General features: G+C 40.9%; 1 protein-coding gene across 1 annotated transcript in view; it reads left to right on the forward strand.

The window, feature by feature from the left end:
- The first annotated feature begins 627 nt into the window (after positions 1-627).
- Positions 628-14,924, forward strand: part of SMURF2 (SMAD specific E3 ubiquitin protein ligase 2) — a 57,251-nt gene continuing 42,954 nt past the window's right edge. Inside the window, exon 1 of the mRNA XM_061455308.1 lies at positions 628-1,213. Coding sequence (XP_061311292.1) covers positions 1,162-1,213 — 52 coding nt within the window. The 5' untranslated portion in view covers positions 628-1,161. The remainder of the gene's footprint in view (positions 1,214-14,924) is intronic.

A 14,924-nucleotide genomic window follows, 5' to 3' on the forward strand; every position in this document is an offset into this window, starting at 1 on the left:
GAAGCACAGGTCATCTTTTCATCACTTATTTGGATCCTAATCCACTGGCCAGATCCTGATCTATGACTACCCATATGATAACACTTTACAGGTTGCCTCAACAGGAAGAAGCCAGTGACATGACCAAATGAGTACAGAATATTAGTAAGGTTGTTAGTAAGCATAGGTGTGCAGTTTATTAGCTCGATCATCCAAAGTCAACTTTACTGTGGCAACCTTCATAGCTTTTGTGGGAGCTTCTCCCACCCTCTAGAAGCCCCTTTGACCCTGCAGAAAGCTGCCCTGACTCATGGAGCTCCCCTCATGGGAAAACTCTGGAAAGGGTCACCTTTTCTTTGGGATGGCTGTTAAATTAGGCCACACAGCATCGAGGCAAGGCTTTTATTATTTTATTCTTTCAAATTTTGACAATGGCAGCCCACAGAACTGGGCCGATGTTTTCCATAAACTGCAGATAAGGAGTGAATTGGTCCAAAGTTTAAGAGTTTCTATGACCCCGTCTGTCACACCCTTCCCATGCAAAATACTGCCCCGGATCAGCAGCACTTCCTCCGTGTGACTACACACATCTGAGCCTGGCTTCACGTTCTCTCCCGCACAGTCTTGGGTTCGTTCCCATTTGTACCTTCAATTCTCCTGCCCCACAATTTCACTGTCACCTTCCCCCGCGTCCCTCCCCTCACCCCGGCGCTCCCGGCCCCAGCTCTCCCGAGGAGGACCCCAAGCATCGGCGCCACCTGATGCGGTTCCCCCTCAGCATCCCCGGGCGGACCCCGAGGCGGGGCGGGCCCCCCCGAGGGCAGGCCGGGCCGGGGGAAGGGGAGGGAAGGCGCGGCGGCCGTCTGTCTGTCTGTCTGTCCGCCGTGTGGCTCCGTCCCCGGCTTTGTTGTGCTCGCCGCCCGGGCTCCGGGCGAGGGGGCGGGGAAGCGGAGGGAAGGGAAGCGGGGAAGGCGGCCGTGTCTCCTCCTCCGCGGACCCGGCCCCGCTCATGGCGACGCTGGGCACATCCGGGCTTCTCCTCCTCCTCCGGCGGCCGCCGCTGCCCTGAGCGCCCGGCCCGACTCCATTAGCGCCTCCCCTCCCCCTCGTCTCCCTTCCCGGACCCAGAGGCAGGGGGAGCCCCGGGCAAGGCAGCGCCGAGCCCGCGGAGCGGCCGGGGACATGTCCAACCAAGGGGCCCGGCGGAACGGGCCCGTCAAGCTGCGACTGACAGGTGAGGCTGAGCGGGCAGGCTCCGACGGGGCCTGCCGCCGCCCGCCCGCCGCCGGCGGGGCTGCTCGGGAGCCTGCCGGGCAGGGAGGAGGAAGGGAGGGAAGGGACGGCGGAAGCGAGGAGCGCCGGGGTCTTGGGGGGCGCGGGAGCGGGGAGAGCGGAGCCCGGCCGGAGGGGTGGGCGCGGGCTCCCTCCATGTGTCTTTGAGGTTGAACCTGGGGCTGGGGGAGTCCCTGGGGCCTCGGGAGGAGCGCGGGGTCAAGGAGAGAAGGGAGACGGAGAGCTCTTCCTTCTCGCTCCTTGCCTCGCCGCGGGCTCCGCGCCTCCGAACAACGCGGCGCTGCGGGGCGGTGGTGCCGGCCGGGCCGGGCCCCGCAGCCGCCGGAGTCCCGGGGCTGGGGCCGGTGTGAGTCTCAGGCACTGGGCAGCTTCCCTTGCCCCGCCGCATCCCAACTCGAAATAAACTGTCACCCTCTTTGTTTTGATCTCTTTGTTTGGGCTTTTTCTTTTCTCTTTGAAACCAACTTCCTCAGTTGGGTTTGTGCACGGTTGGTTTGATAAAGTGCCTTGTGCTGCCTTCTTTCAGAAGACCACTTGACCTCTAATATTTTAAAATATCGTAAAAATTGTTCACCTGCATGCTGGGAAGGAAAATAAGTTGCTTTTAAATACTTAAAAGTATGTTCTTTTCCGTATAAGAGCCAGGTAAATAGAGAAAAAAACCTTGCAAGTTCTGCTAGAGCTTTCTTAACAAAATACGGGAGACACTAAAGAAAAGAGTTCAAAGTGGTATAAGCCCTTCCACAGATAAACGGTATTTTGTATCAGTGCATGCAGGTAAGAGATTAGAAAATAATAAATAGATAACACTGTAAATACTCTTCTCTGCATGCAGTGTGTTTAACCAGGTTGCAAAACAAATGGTTTTAAAAATATGGAAAGAGTTGATACGTTTACTGTAAGTGCATGATGGCTAGTAAAGAGAGGTGTTTTCATATTTCTTTTTCAAAGTGTGTTATTTTTACAAGGAAAGTGAAATGTGTCTACTTATGTTTTACTTTGGAAATAGACTACATTTGTAATCTAGTTTTCATGGAGCTTTGTGTCTGTATATTACACTTAGAAATAAAACTCTCTAAGTGTAGCTTGGAACAGTGCTGCCTTGTTTTTACACAGTGTTTTGTAGCTTTCTTTTCAGGTTATCGTTTTATTGATGCAGTGTTTTAATACTTCTTTTCCTGAGCAGTGAGTGCTCAGACTTGCTTATCTCCGAAACAGTCTCTAGCCGTGTGTAAAAACGTGGAAAGTGCCGTTTAGGGAGTTGTCTTTCTCACCTTTGGATTTTGTGTTCTATTTTGTTCCATATTTATTTTACTTTTAATGAGGATTAAGCACATAAAGAAACTGTCTTTGACAATATAAATATGCTAAGGGGAGTGTTACTGTGAGCAAGAAGTAGGCAGTAGTTTTACATACTAAGTTTTAGCTGTGCGATCTAAACACCAAAAGAAGCAGGTACAATCTTGAGGAATGTTTCTAAGTTTTTCTGTCACCTTATATTTTAGGAAGGGAACATGCAGAGCACAGGACACAGGCAAAGTTGTCTTTCTAGGGACCCTTCCAGGATTAGCAGTGCTTGCTAAGTACCTGCTGGTTCTGGTACTTGGAAGTTGATGTGAAACAACGTCCTATTTCTCGAGTTAAAAATGCTTGAGGTATTTTATGCTTTAGCTAATTGTGAGTTGTTTCATTTAGATCATTTGTTGTAAGGAATCTTTGTATGTTAAAGAGAAACGTTGAATTTTGCTCATTCAGCTGATATATTGTTAGTTCTTGCCTAGGAATAGTTTTAAGTGTTCTACGTGGTTTTGATTACCCTTTTTGATTGGAAAAGCAGTTTGAGGGCTCTTGAATTCTAGAACTGTTTGGAATTAAAAGAATCTGTATATCCAGTGTTTTTCAAAGTTTATTCTTGAACTGACAAATGCAGTTTAATCTTAATTTTCTTTGGCTGTATGAAACCAGCAGTCTTCTGTTTTGGCTTTAATATTTATAGGATTAATTCTGCAATCATTGTATAACGCTTATCTTTGCTGTTCATTATCTCTAAATTAGCTGATATAGATTAAAAATGCATATCAAGAACTGGATTCAGTTTGCAGTTTTTCAGGACGTAAACATTAAAGGTTTAGATGGAAAACATTGTTTTGACTGACTGGATAAATGACAGGGTAATGTTTGATGTGAGTCCAAGAACTGATCTGGAGCTGGTGCCCAACTTCTCAGTCCATCTTGAGGAGCCAAATAAAATATTTAACCTAGGCCTCATTTTGCAAAAAAGGTTGATTCTTTGTTGGGACCTTAAGAAAGTTCTGAGAAATGTTTGGCATACCTTTACACTAAGTGTTTAACAGTTTATTTAGGTCTGGGTTCCATAACAGAGAAAAACCACAGCGGTGGCATACTTCTAATAAGTTTTTATTTAGTTTACCGTGCATCTGTGTTATAAATTCCTTACAAAATGTTATTCTTTTGCTCCTGAGTTTAGTTGTCTGAAGTAAATATCACTTGGATCTTTAGTGATATGTATGTCAATGCATTTTTCACAATATTGAATTAGAAAACCACTGGATAATTGTTCACATGCAGAGGTTATGCCTTCTGATGGTACCTCACTTCAAGTATGCTTGTCTCTGATTAATACAGGGAGTGTACTTTAAACTTGCTAAAGTCTAGAATTGCACTAGTCTTCTTCAAAATTGATCTTAGCAGCTTGGAATAACGTTATCCAAGGAAGCCCTAACATAAGGAAAGTTCCTTCAACTCCGACATTTTTACCACTATTTCATCTAGTCCTATGCTGAGTATACCTGAGTTCTACAGAGGCTGTAAGTGCAATCATCCCCTTCTGTTCTCACTGTGAGTTTCCTCAGTGTTTTGTTGAATTTGTGGATTTGTATGTACTATATACTGTGACAGAATGAGCTGTTCTTACACCCCCATTCTGAATTGCATTGATCTTATAGTCTTAAAAATTACCATTGCTTTCAGTTGCTCAGTCAATATTTTATGTCTTAATCTGTGGATTTTCTAACGTTAAGATGGTTACATTTGATGCTTTCACGTATGAGATCAGTGTCAGTTATCTGAGTGAAGTCATAAAGCTGTTTTTATCAATGAGAAAGATACTTTTTAAAATGGTTTGAAGTCTGCAAAGCTAGCTGAGCACTAGAATATATGGAGTTGAATACAGGTTAGCACATCGGTTTTAGTGCATGTGTTACAGTGAGTGTTTGTGTCAGAGTATTAATGAGTAAAGACACTTTGGTAGCCCCAAAGCACAGTTACACTGTACTGTGAAAGGTGGTAATAAATATAAAACTGGAATGAGCTGGAAGAGTTTTGTTGGTAAAGAATTAGAGGTAGGCCTGAGGAGTTGTTAGATCTGGTTTTCCTCCTCCTTACTGTAGGCTTTCAGGTTTCCTGCAGGGTTTGCTAATTAGGGAAATGAAAGCACTGGGTCCTGTATTGCAGAAGGTGGACAGCATCTCATCTGTCCTACCCACTCTCTTGCTGATTTTACTGTCTAGTCACTCCTTACAATACAAAGGTGGTACTGTACTATAAGGTTAGAGTGTTGAAGGAAGACAATGCTACTCTTTCTAATCAGTTCATAGAAACTCTTGCTGTGATGCTACTGTTTCTCAAGAAAGATACATATTATGTAGAAAAAGGGAGAATGTTCTTGAGTTTTGCAAAACAATGTGGAATCTTCACACCTGGTTTTTGCAGTGGGTAAGTGTAACAGTTAAATTATTACAATTAAAACCAGTGGTTAACTGAAATCCTAATTTCTCATTAGTGCTGTTGGAAGCAGGACTGAAATGTCTGGATAGCAGAACCTCATTGCGTGAACAGCATTAATGATTGATTGATGAAGTAGCTACCTCCATTGTTAAGTAGCAAGGCTACGGTTTCATAGGCGACTTAAATCACGGTGCAATTTTAGCTCAGTTTAAAATTGGAGTGCTGTTTCTCTTTTCTGTTTGTAGTCCCTGGCTTCACTTTTCTGGGTCCTCCCTTACGCTGACTACAGCAACTGAGTAGCTGTGATGAGCTGAAAGTTAATCCTACCAAGAAAAAAACGGGGTTTTGCGTTGAAGGAGATGGTGCACACAAGAAGCCCAAAAGAAGGCAGGACTGCCTCTTTTAGCAGCAGCCTGTAGTTAGATAGGCTTTCATCAACAATAAAACAATGGGGTTCCTTCATGCAAGGTGTATTTGACTTAATGAGACATGACCTACCAAAAATTAGTACCTAAGAAATCAGATTCAATGAATTACGTAGTAGGTGGATTAAACTGGTGCAGTCATAACAAAGTCAATAGGCATGCGTCTAATCAGATTGTACAGAGATTGATGGATGCTTGGCCCTCAATATTTCCATCAAAGTATGAAGTGTTCCTATATATGTATGCTTTTTATATATACAGTATATAGTTACATACATATAAATCAGTTGTGGATTGCACAGATGCCAGAGAATGGTAATAAACAACTGAGGAGCTGTATGGAGCTTGTTTTAATGAGATCAGCTTCTGTGACAAAGTTTTATTCACCTGAGTATAAAATTAAGTGTTTGTGTTCAAGGATATGTAATGGGTTATCATGGTAAGGAAAACAAAAATCAGAAAGGATTTGGAAGAGGGAATCGTAGTAGGAAGACAGTTCTATTAAATGAGCAAAAAAGGCCCAACATTCATCTGTGGTTGCAGAATCAGTAAAGCATCGAGTACAGGATTTATGTGTGTAGGTAACATATGGGACATATGTAGGAGATGTCTGGGAAATCTGCTGACAGTCCTAATGTTAATGTTTAAAAAAATAAAGCTGTTGGGGGGGGGGGGAATAGAAGATAAATCTTGGGGGTGGAAAAATGATGATTAATTTTTAGGATTGCACTTTTTGGTTACATTTAAAGCATTTAAGCTGTTCCATAGCGTCTCTCTGTGTAGCTGAACTTAGCTGAGTAACTCAGCTAGTAGTGACATTACTTTCTATTTTCTTTTTCCTTTTTTGTTTGCTAATCACACTGCAAACCTGATCAGGCCCCAGATGAAGACATTTTGTCTTAATGTCCTTAAGGTGAATGTGTTGATCCCTAAAAGAAGGCGGCTTTGAATGTTTTGTTCTGTTTTATCTCACGGCCTTTGAACTGTATCCTTGCTTTGCTATCTTACTTAGAATGACACCTCACCATTGGGCCAGACCTTTCACGCGGGTGTTTAAAAAGGTGGGTGATTTCTTTGGGTGTCTTCCCTCCTCTCATCATTATAATGAGATGGCCTGATTCTGACTTAGTTTAGTGGCATGAGTGCGTTGCTACTCAGGCTATTACATGCATGTTTTAATATATAAAAGGTAAACGCTCACAACACGTGCGCTGTCTGAGATCATTCTTGTGACTTTGGAGAGGCCGGTAAGGATTAATCTCAGTAATGTTAGACAATGCATATAAAAGTAGCTACTGTGTGTGGCTGCTATTAGCAAAGCAGGCTTCCTATCTGGGAAAGAGGATCAGGATCTTGAGGGACCTTTGCTAATAGCATATCAAGGAAACAAACTGTTTACTGTGTTGCTACTTAAACTTTAAATGCATTAAATGAAGGCATAGATAAGAATGCTTGTAACTCTAAAGAGATCTTAATCTGTAGATAACAAAGCTCGGGACAAAATTGGCTAAACTTTATCATCCGAGTTTAAATGGAGAGACTGATACAGAATAGAGAATAGACATGCTCAAGATCATAAAAAGGATAAACCAGGTAAAGCTGGGATTTAGAGCCACTATCTTTTGATTTCCTGCACATGGCCATTGTTTCTCCTGATTTTAAATCCACAGAAAACATGGTTCTGTTTTGGGCCGTCTGAGACAGCATGGAGTGATTTGGGTTCAGTTCTCTCTTATATACCATGTTTGTGTTGCACTATCAGCTGTATTTTAGGATCCTGCAGATTCTTGGCAATCAGAGTTTTTCTACTCCAGAATACTTTTTTGCTGTTGCTCAGGCAAATCAGGAGGACTGATACTGCCCAAAGTGAGTAAAAAGTATTGCTTACATGAAGTGTTAGTCATATTGTCAAAATTCTGAAAGTGAAAGAAAAGTAGCATTATGTAAGTTTATGTGGCTGTATCCTGTTAATTTTGTGGAATGACTCTTGGCCAGTACTTATTTAACACAACTTTCAGGGATTGTTTTCTTGCAGAAAGGGAGAGTCACTGCAACCATGGCTTTGGTATTGTTAGTGTAAACTGGTTCAATGCGTCCTTTCTGTAATGAATCCATTCAACTTGTTTCAGATATGCAGAGCGTGTACAGACTATGTAATTTACAGGTCACAGTAAAAATACGTACCCAGATTCTACCATTCATGCTTAAATTGGCCTGGGTGATGCCATTTTGCCACAAACCTTAAGAGTGACACTGCCATAGTGAAGCTTTCCAGCCCACAGCACTGTTTTTTTGAGATGCATGCATCCCTCTGCTCCTTCCTGTGCTGTCAGATGAGTGGACTGAGCAATATATCCAAGTTTAAATCAACCTCTTCCTCTCATTCCTCTTTTTCTTTTTAACTGGGTGTAGAGTAGGACCGGTGTAGGTTGGACTCTGTGTGTGCTAGTGTGTGTAGTGGTGGCTTAAGTCAGCCATGTGTTTGCAGGGGTGTATCTTGGCTGATCATACGAAATAGTTTTAACCATAAGTGACATACGCTCATTTTCATTCTGCCTTGACCCACATTTTAGTATTACCGATGGAGTTAAATGGAGTCATAACTAATTATATCTGTAATGGTACTCCTTTTTAGCATACCTAACTACCTGATTTGGAGTTTATATATAGATACATACATAAATTCAATTATAGATGCAGTTGTGCTGCTATTTAATTGAAGGTGGGACTCTGCATTGGTAATCCTAGAGGCATTTTCGGACAGCTTGAGCCAACTTGGTGATTTCTTTATAATACAAATAAAGACCGGGCTGTGAACTTCTGAAAATGCAAATGGTAAAACTGCTGCTCTGTGCATGTTGTAAGACATAAGGCCAGTATGTGGACTGTACTTAGCAAGATTGCTGTTTCATTTTAGTAAAAGGTAGTCTACTATATGCAGGTATTTTTCATGTAAAATATGTAAATGTACTAAAATGAATCCTCTTTAATTCTTAGTGGTGGCAGAAAGATGTATCTACGTTAGAGTATTTACAAACATGGCTGATTAAAAAATAGAAGTCCTTAAACATGCAAAGGAACTAAACGTGTCCAGATAAAATGCATAGAATTACATTCAGGCTTAACTGCCTGGATAGAAATTCATAACATTAATTGTGCTGAGGATTTAGGTATCCTTATGACAAACAATTATGCAATTTAACTCTTAACAGAAAAGTTTCACCTTATATTCTTCTGAAATGATTCATTTATGTGTTAAATATTTACTTTCAGGGAAAAAAAAAAAAAAAGAAGCTCTTGCTCACTGTTTTCCCTGATGGATTTATTAAAATAATGGTGTATAGCTCTGTATAGGAGACTGTATGCAGTCTCCTATACAAGGAGCAGAGCTGACACAGGGATGTGAAGGGACTAGGAGTATATGAGATTTTGTGTCACTTCATAGTGGAAGCAGAAAATAAACATGGGTTCCTGTATTTGGGCTGAAAGATACAGAAATCCCCTGCACTTCATCCTGCTGATCACAGTGCTGTCCTTAGCCAAGAAGTAATGATTGCATTTTCAATGTGAAAATAGGAGGATACTGAGCATTTTTCTTCCTTGTGCTAATATTAGTACATATATTTTAAGAGACATAAAATATGTGTTGCTAAGCACTTAAATGGACATGAAGGACCTCATCCTCATGTATGCTGGAGAGCAGTTGCTCAGCATTACTAATTACGAAATTAAAAATGACTGGTTTCTTTAAGCCTGGGTTCACAGTATATGACACATTAATGGACCAGACTTTAGAGAAAGGGTATAATGCAACTGAAGGTAGCATTTTTCTAGGACGCTTATCTAGAGGATTCTAGGAGAAAGTTCAAGAATGTTTTATACTGCGATTGTGGAAGCTTTTGGTGATTGAAGCCTGTGAATAACAGTAATTTTAAGTGCCATCTTTCATAATTTCAAATAAATTATGTGGCATTTCAGAACGTCTAGCTATCAATTTTGGATGTTTGGTAAAGCACCAGGTGTTGGTGAGCAGAATCTTGAGATGCCTATATAACATTGTTGTAATAAACTATTGTTCAAGCATGGAATGGGGAAAACTTGCTGTTGACCTCTGTTCAAGCTAATTAATGCTGCCTAGGGGCAGCCCCTGTGCTCTTCCCAGAAGGAAATGCTGTCTGTAAATTCGAGATGCCATGTAGTAATTCTGGTTTGCCTGAACTAGCTGGGTATGTGTTTTTTGTGAAAAGTTAAATCTTTGTGCTGGTACTAATGCAGGGGTGGCCAAGATGTATCCTGAAATTGTGATGTCATGAAACATTTTATCCCTTTTGTGAACATCTTTCATATTTGGGATTTCTCCTTAAGAACTGGGCTGAAGAATGATTTAAAATGTTGTTGGTTTCTGCTTTCTTCTGCAACAGGAGAAGAGAGAGCCTTTAAGGAAAAAGTGACTTAGAGTAATTTTCAGCAGTACATGTGTTGTGCCTCGCTTGGCATAGAGTAAAAATATTTGTGTAGTCTTCCCTCCCTTCCTTATGCAGTTCCCACAATTCGTAATGTTCTCTCAATACCTTTCTTACAAGGAGGTGGTAAAAGGAGGTCCAGATTTTTGTAGGACAAGGGCAGACAATAAAGTTTTGGTTCCCCAGTTAACAGCAAGCGGTTGTTCTGCCTGGGGAAGTCCTATATATTTGTCTGTGTCTCGCTTCTGTGGCCAAGAGATCATGAAGAAATTAGTGTTCATTTGTGAACTGTGAATGTTGCATTGTGAATACGTGCCTCGGATTTCCTCATTACAATATTTATCATTTTTCCTGAAAGTTCCTTTCCTCTGGTGAATTGTTCATCCTGTAGAATAAGTCAGCTATTTCCTGTGTATCAGCATAATGTAACTTAACCTACACTGGGTAATACTTGGGACCTATTCAAAAGCTTTATTTTTTTTTTTGTAAGTTTATTGAAACTTAGAAACTTCACTCTCCACGTTTTAAACAGCTCTTCCTAGTGCCGTCCAGGTCTGTAATGCACTTGTTTTGCATGCACTCTCCATCACTGTGGTGGAGTAGTGGTAAATGAAAAGTATTGTCCGTTGTCAACCTGACCCTTTTAAGTGTTACATTCACACATCAGCAGCATGGTGAGTAGGAGCACTCATTCCTGCAGTTGCTTCTACTTCATGTAATTTGAACACTATTACTTTGTCTGAACACCTTTGCTTTTTATTCTCTGTCAGTGGAATTTATAGTTGAACTTGAAATACCAAGTTGGAGCTGGTAAAGCAGCTATAGTTAGTGCTTCCCGTTATAAGACTGTCTTTTCAGTTGCTGTTAAGCAGCCTGTTAACACGGAAATTTTTCATGCTGAGTAGCTAAATCGGGCTGAATTTATTTTGGGGAGATTCTGTTAAAATTCAACCAGTTTCAAGAAGGAGATTGAAAATCCTTTGTTCTTGTGAATCCTTTCATTCTTGGGCAGAAGCGAGCAGGGCCATGGCAATAGGCAGGTGCCTCTGTATCAGCTGGGTAAGAATTAGTGCATGGTTTAACAAATGGCTGGGGACAAGAGTTGATCTCATCCTGTAGGTGCTGATTGGGCTGTGCGCTCCTGGCATGAAGAGGCGTTGACTAGAATGCAGAGGGCTTGACAGTTGGATGAGGGTGGAGAAGAAGGGAGCGACCTGGAACAAGGAACTCTCCAGGACGAATTGGTGGGTGGTGGAGGCTGAATTTTGGCAGGACAACGCACTGCAGATCTTTCAGTGGCCAGACTGTGGTGGTGTAGCAATGAACGTAACACAGGGTCACACGGGCAGCCCGGATTCTCCTGTTTCCAAACTTTTTAACATTTGGCTTTGTAAACTGGGGAACGCTATTGCTGCATGTGTTATGTTACTGTCTGTGAGTTGAGTATGTTACTTGGAAGAAGTCATCATCTACAGCAGAGGTGTTTTATAAGATGTAGAACAAATGCAAAGAGTGTAAGTGGTTACTGTTGGATAAAGAACAGAAGTTTAAAAACAAACAGGAAAAAACACTCACCCCAGAATTTCTCCGGTCTGTTCCTTTGGCCCATTTTGATCCTAAGTAGAAGGAATAGGGAATTAAGGGCTGGCTTCTAAGTGGCTGTAATTCATAACAGAATTCTAAGAAAAGCTTGTAGATAAGATCGGGATTACTCCTTACATGTAGAACAAAAGGAGCTCTTCAGCTTTTAACGAACTTGAAATTATTTTTATTTTTTTAAAGTCTTTTATTCTAAGAAATGATGTGATGCTGTGGTGACATCCTCAATGCTAATATTTTCTTGCTTTAAAGGGGTCAGAAGACTTTCTGTTAAGTAATATGTGGTAATAATTGAATTGCATAGTTTTAAATGTTTCCTTGGCTAATTCACATGCCATCTGTTCACAAAGGTTTTGGAGTTAATACTTGTTTCAGAGAAGTATTATTGGCTACTGATGAGTTAGTCGCATGAAAGATTTGATTGGTTTTAGGTAGGATCGATACAAATATGTTAAATAGAAATGGACAGAGAAAGCATTGGCAGTCATCATTTGTGTGCTCTGATCTTTCACTGTATGTAAAGATTTCCTTATAGAAGATGGGAGTCCCTAATTTCACACAGTTTGTCACCACTGGATTTGTGCAGGAACAGTTCACTGGGTTAGTGGAGTGATATGATGTACTATGCTTAGCTTATACTGAATTGCCTGTGCTGTGAAAAGCTTTGATTTTTCACTCTACTTATTAAGCACACACACGAGTCTGCAGAGGAGTTTAACCAGGGAAAAAACAAATCAGAAATCACATGTGGTTGCAGGTGTATCTCCAGCGAGAGAAAGGCATCATGTTCTATTGGAAGTTTCTTTTAGAGTCCCCTTCAGCAAATGGCTCTCTATAGACAGAGCAGAAGTTATGAGTGCTGTCAGATGTACGATTTAATTTGTGAACTAAAAGTAAACAAACTGATGCAGTGTGAAACTGCAGGGTTTCATTTTAAGTAAGCTTACACTTCATATTGTTTAACCAGGAGGAAAACTGAACTTTTAAAACTGTTCTCATATTTGTATAGTGTTACTTGTTGATGCTTCGCAGTGCTTCTCTCTTCCCTCCATATTTGATACAAGGCTGAAACAAAGTCTGCTTCTATGAAGACTTTTCCAAAAAACCTGCTCATTTTCACACCTTCTTGAGCTTTGGGCCATTATAAAGCTATTAAATGCCTGATTTATTTTTTTTTCAGTTGATCACCTTGTTTGTGATTTAAGGTGTGTGAAAGCCCTGACAATATCCAAGGGAGTTGTTAGGGAGTCCCTGTGATGTTCCTGACCTGAACTTTCTGGAGCCAGCAGTATGCTGCTGTTTCAGATGTACACTTAAATGCATCAGCTTTGTGCTGAAATAAAGATCTGTTTATCAGCTTTATAGTGAGCTGTCAAAGTTTGGGAGGTGAGCTGTATGTTTGTTGTTTTAAGACTATTAAATAGCTAAAGAATAGAGTTCAATTTCCATCAGATATGGTGTTAACTGTATTTCATGGAATTACCTATTCCTAGCAAGATGTTTTTGTTATTTGCACATGCAGGCATGTTGGTTGTTTTGGTTTTTTTTTAAGGGCATACATTCTTCATTGTAGTTGGCTGGTTTTTAACTTTTAAATTGAGGCATGTACAGTACAGTTATTTTTGTTATAGTGAACCATTTTATTGTTTCAGAAGTGGATTGTGAATGAATCATTTTTCCTGGCAAATATTTGTCTTTAATGATTACTCAGGGCTAGCTTGAATTGTGCAGATGAATAATAATTGAAATAAAGTATCTGATTCTTCATTTCAAATGATACAATGAAAAACCTTGTGTGTGTGTGTATATATATATATACACACATAGGTCTGTTAGTTGCAACAACAACTAAAAAGTGTAGGCTGGCTCTGTAGCTGTTGTAGGGCAATGAAATAATACTGCATCTCAGTTCTCGCTCTTGTTCCATTTCCCAGGTTCCTTTCCTCTGTCCCACCTGGAAGAAAAGGTACTGGTTCTGTAGCTGAGGTTGCAGCAGGCAGCTCCACATTCAGTGCTCCCTTTGCAAGGGCAGGGTGGTTGCAGTAGATGAGCAGTTACTGGGGTGAGGAAAGGATGCTCTGCAAAGCCCCAGAGAGTTGCTCTGGTCGCCTCTGTGTAACTACACCATAGCAGTGTTCTCACGGAGGTTTGCTGTGTCACTATCAACTGCTTTAAGTTGTTCTTTTTGCTGCACCCATAAATTTATTGTGTTTCACTTCCTCTTATTTTAGGAACTTGCTACAACTTTCTCATTCATACCATGTTCAGCAATGCTGTTTGTGCCTTTCGTGCAGTCCTGCCTATATCTAAATTCTCAAAGCAGTCTGTGCTACCTATTGCATAAACTATCTCCAGCTTCTTCCTATGAGGAGTTTGTGCTCTTGATTTATTTATTGTACAGTTACTTAATTTTTATTCCTATCTGAAGCCAGTCAAGGCATCAGCCTGTTTGGAATATTATATGGATATTGTCAGGAAGAAAGACAGGAATCCTCTGCTCATCTACAAGTAGGCAGATACAGTTAAACTCAATTTTGGCAAAAGATATAGCAGAAGATAACCATAGGGTGGTGTAGAGCCTGCTCACAGTGAATGGTCTTTGCATGTTGAATCACAGTTTCTGACTGTCCTTCCAAGTCAGTCTCAAGTGAAAGAGCCCAGGTGTGCTGCCTTGACTGCTCAGCATGAATTAAAGCCGGGTTTGAATGCTAGAGGTGAGTAAGCAGCTCCACAGCCCCCCAGAAATGGCAGAAAGGAAGAGAGGAATATACGTATTCCATAGTTTTTATTAGCGGGGTGGATGTGCTTTATGTTGATTATACTGAGTTTTAAAATATGTGGAAGAGTAAAAGTCATCAAAAGAGCATCTCGTGCAAGTATGTGCTTTTGTGAATACAGTGGGCTTTTTGAAGTGCAGTAGGAGTTCTGGACAGTGTATAAAACCAAGGAACAGCAAGTCTGCTTTTTTGCATCCATATAACTGATTTCTGTAATCTGAAATATAAGAAATTAAGTTCTGGTAGTTTTGTTTAGGAGTAAAAATGTCAGACAGAAATCGTTTTTTCCATATGTTTCCCAGATTCTCTGTAAGTAGGTAAAAAAAAAAACCCCAAACCTAACCAAAAACCTACACCAAACTAAAAAAAGCCCACATATTTTCTTTGTTGCCCCTACCCTTTTAAGCTGCTGTCCAGACAAATATTTATAAACAGAAAGTAAAGCAGTTTCTTTTGCATGCACAAAACCCTGGGGAAAATGAGGAAATGTTTTAGTGTGTGTGAGGCGTTTAATACTTTGTTTTGCTCCGATTTATCTTTCAAAGAGCTGTGGAGGCCTGCCGAAAAAGCTAGAATACACTCCCTGTGAGCTTGTATTACCTTTGTTTAAAATAGTCAGACCTCTACTGCTGAAACTCAGG

The sequence above is a fragment of the Pezoporus flaviventris genome, unplaced genomic scaffold (assembly GCF_033815535.1).
Source record: "Pezoporus flaviventris isolate CSIRO_AGI_PZ_B2104156 unplaced genomic scaffold, CSIRO_AGI_Pfla_v1 ptg000020l, whole genome shotgun sequence".
Lineage (NCBI taxonomy): Eukaryota > Metazoa > Chordata > Aves > Psittaciformes > Psittacidae > Pezoporus > Pezoporus flaviventris.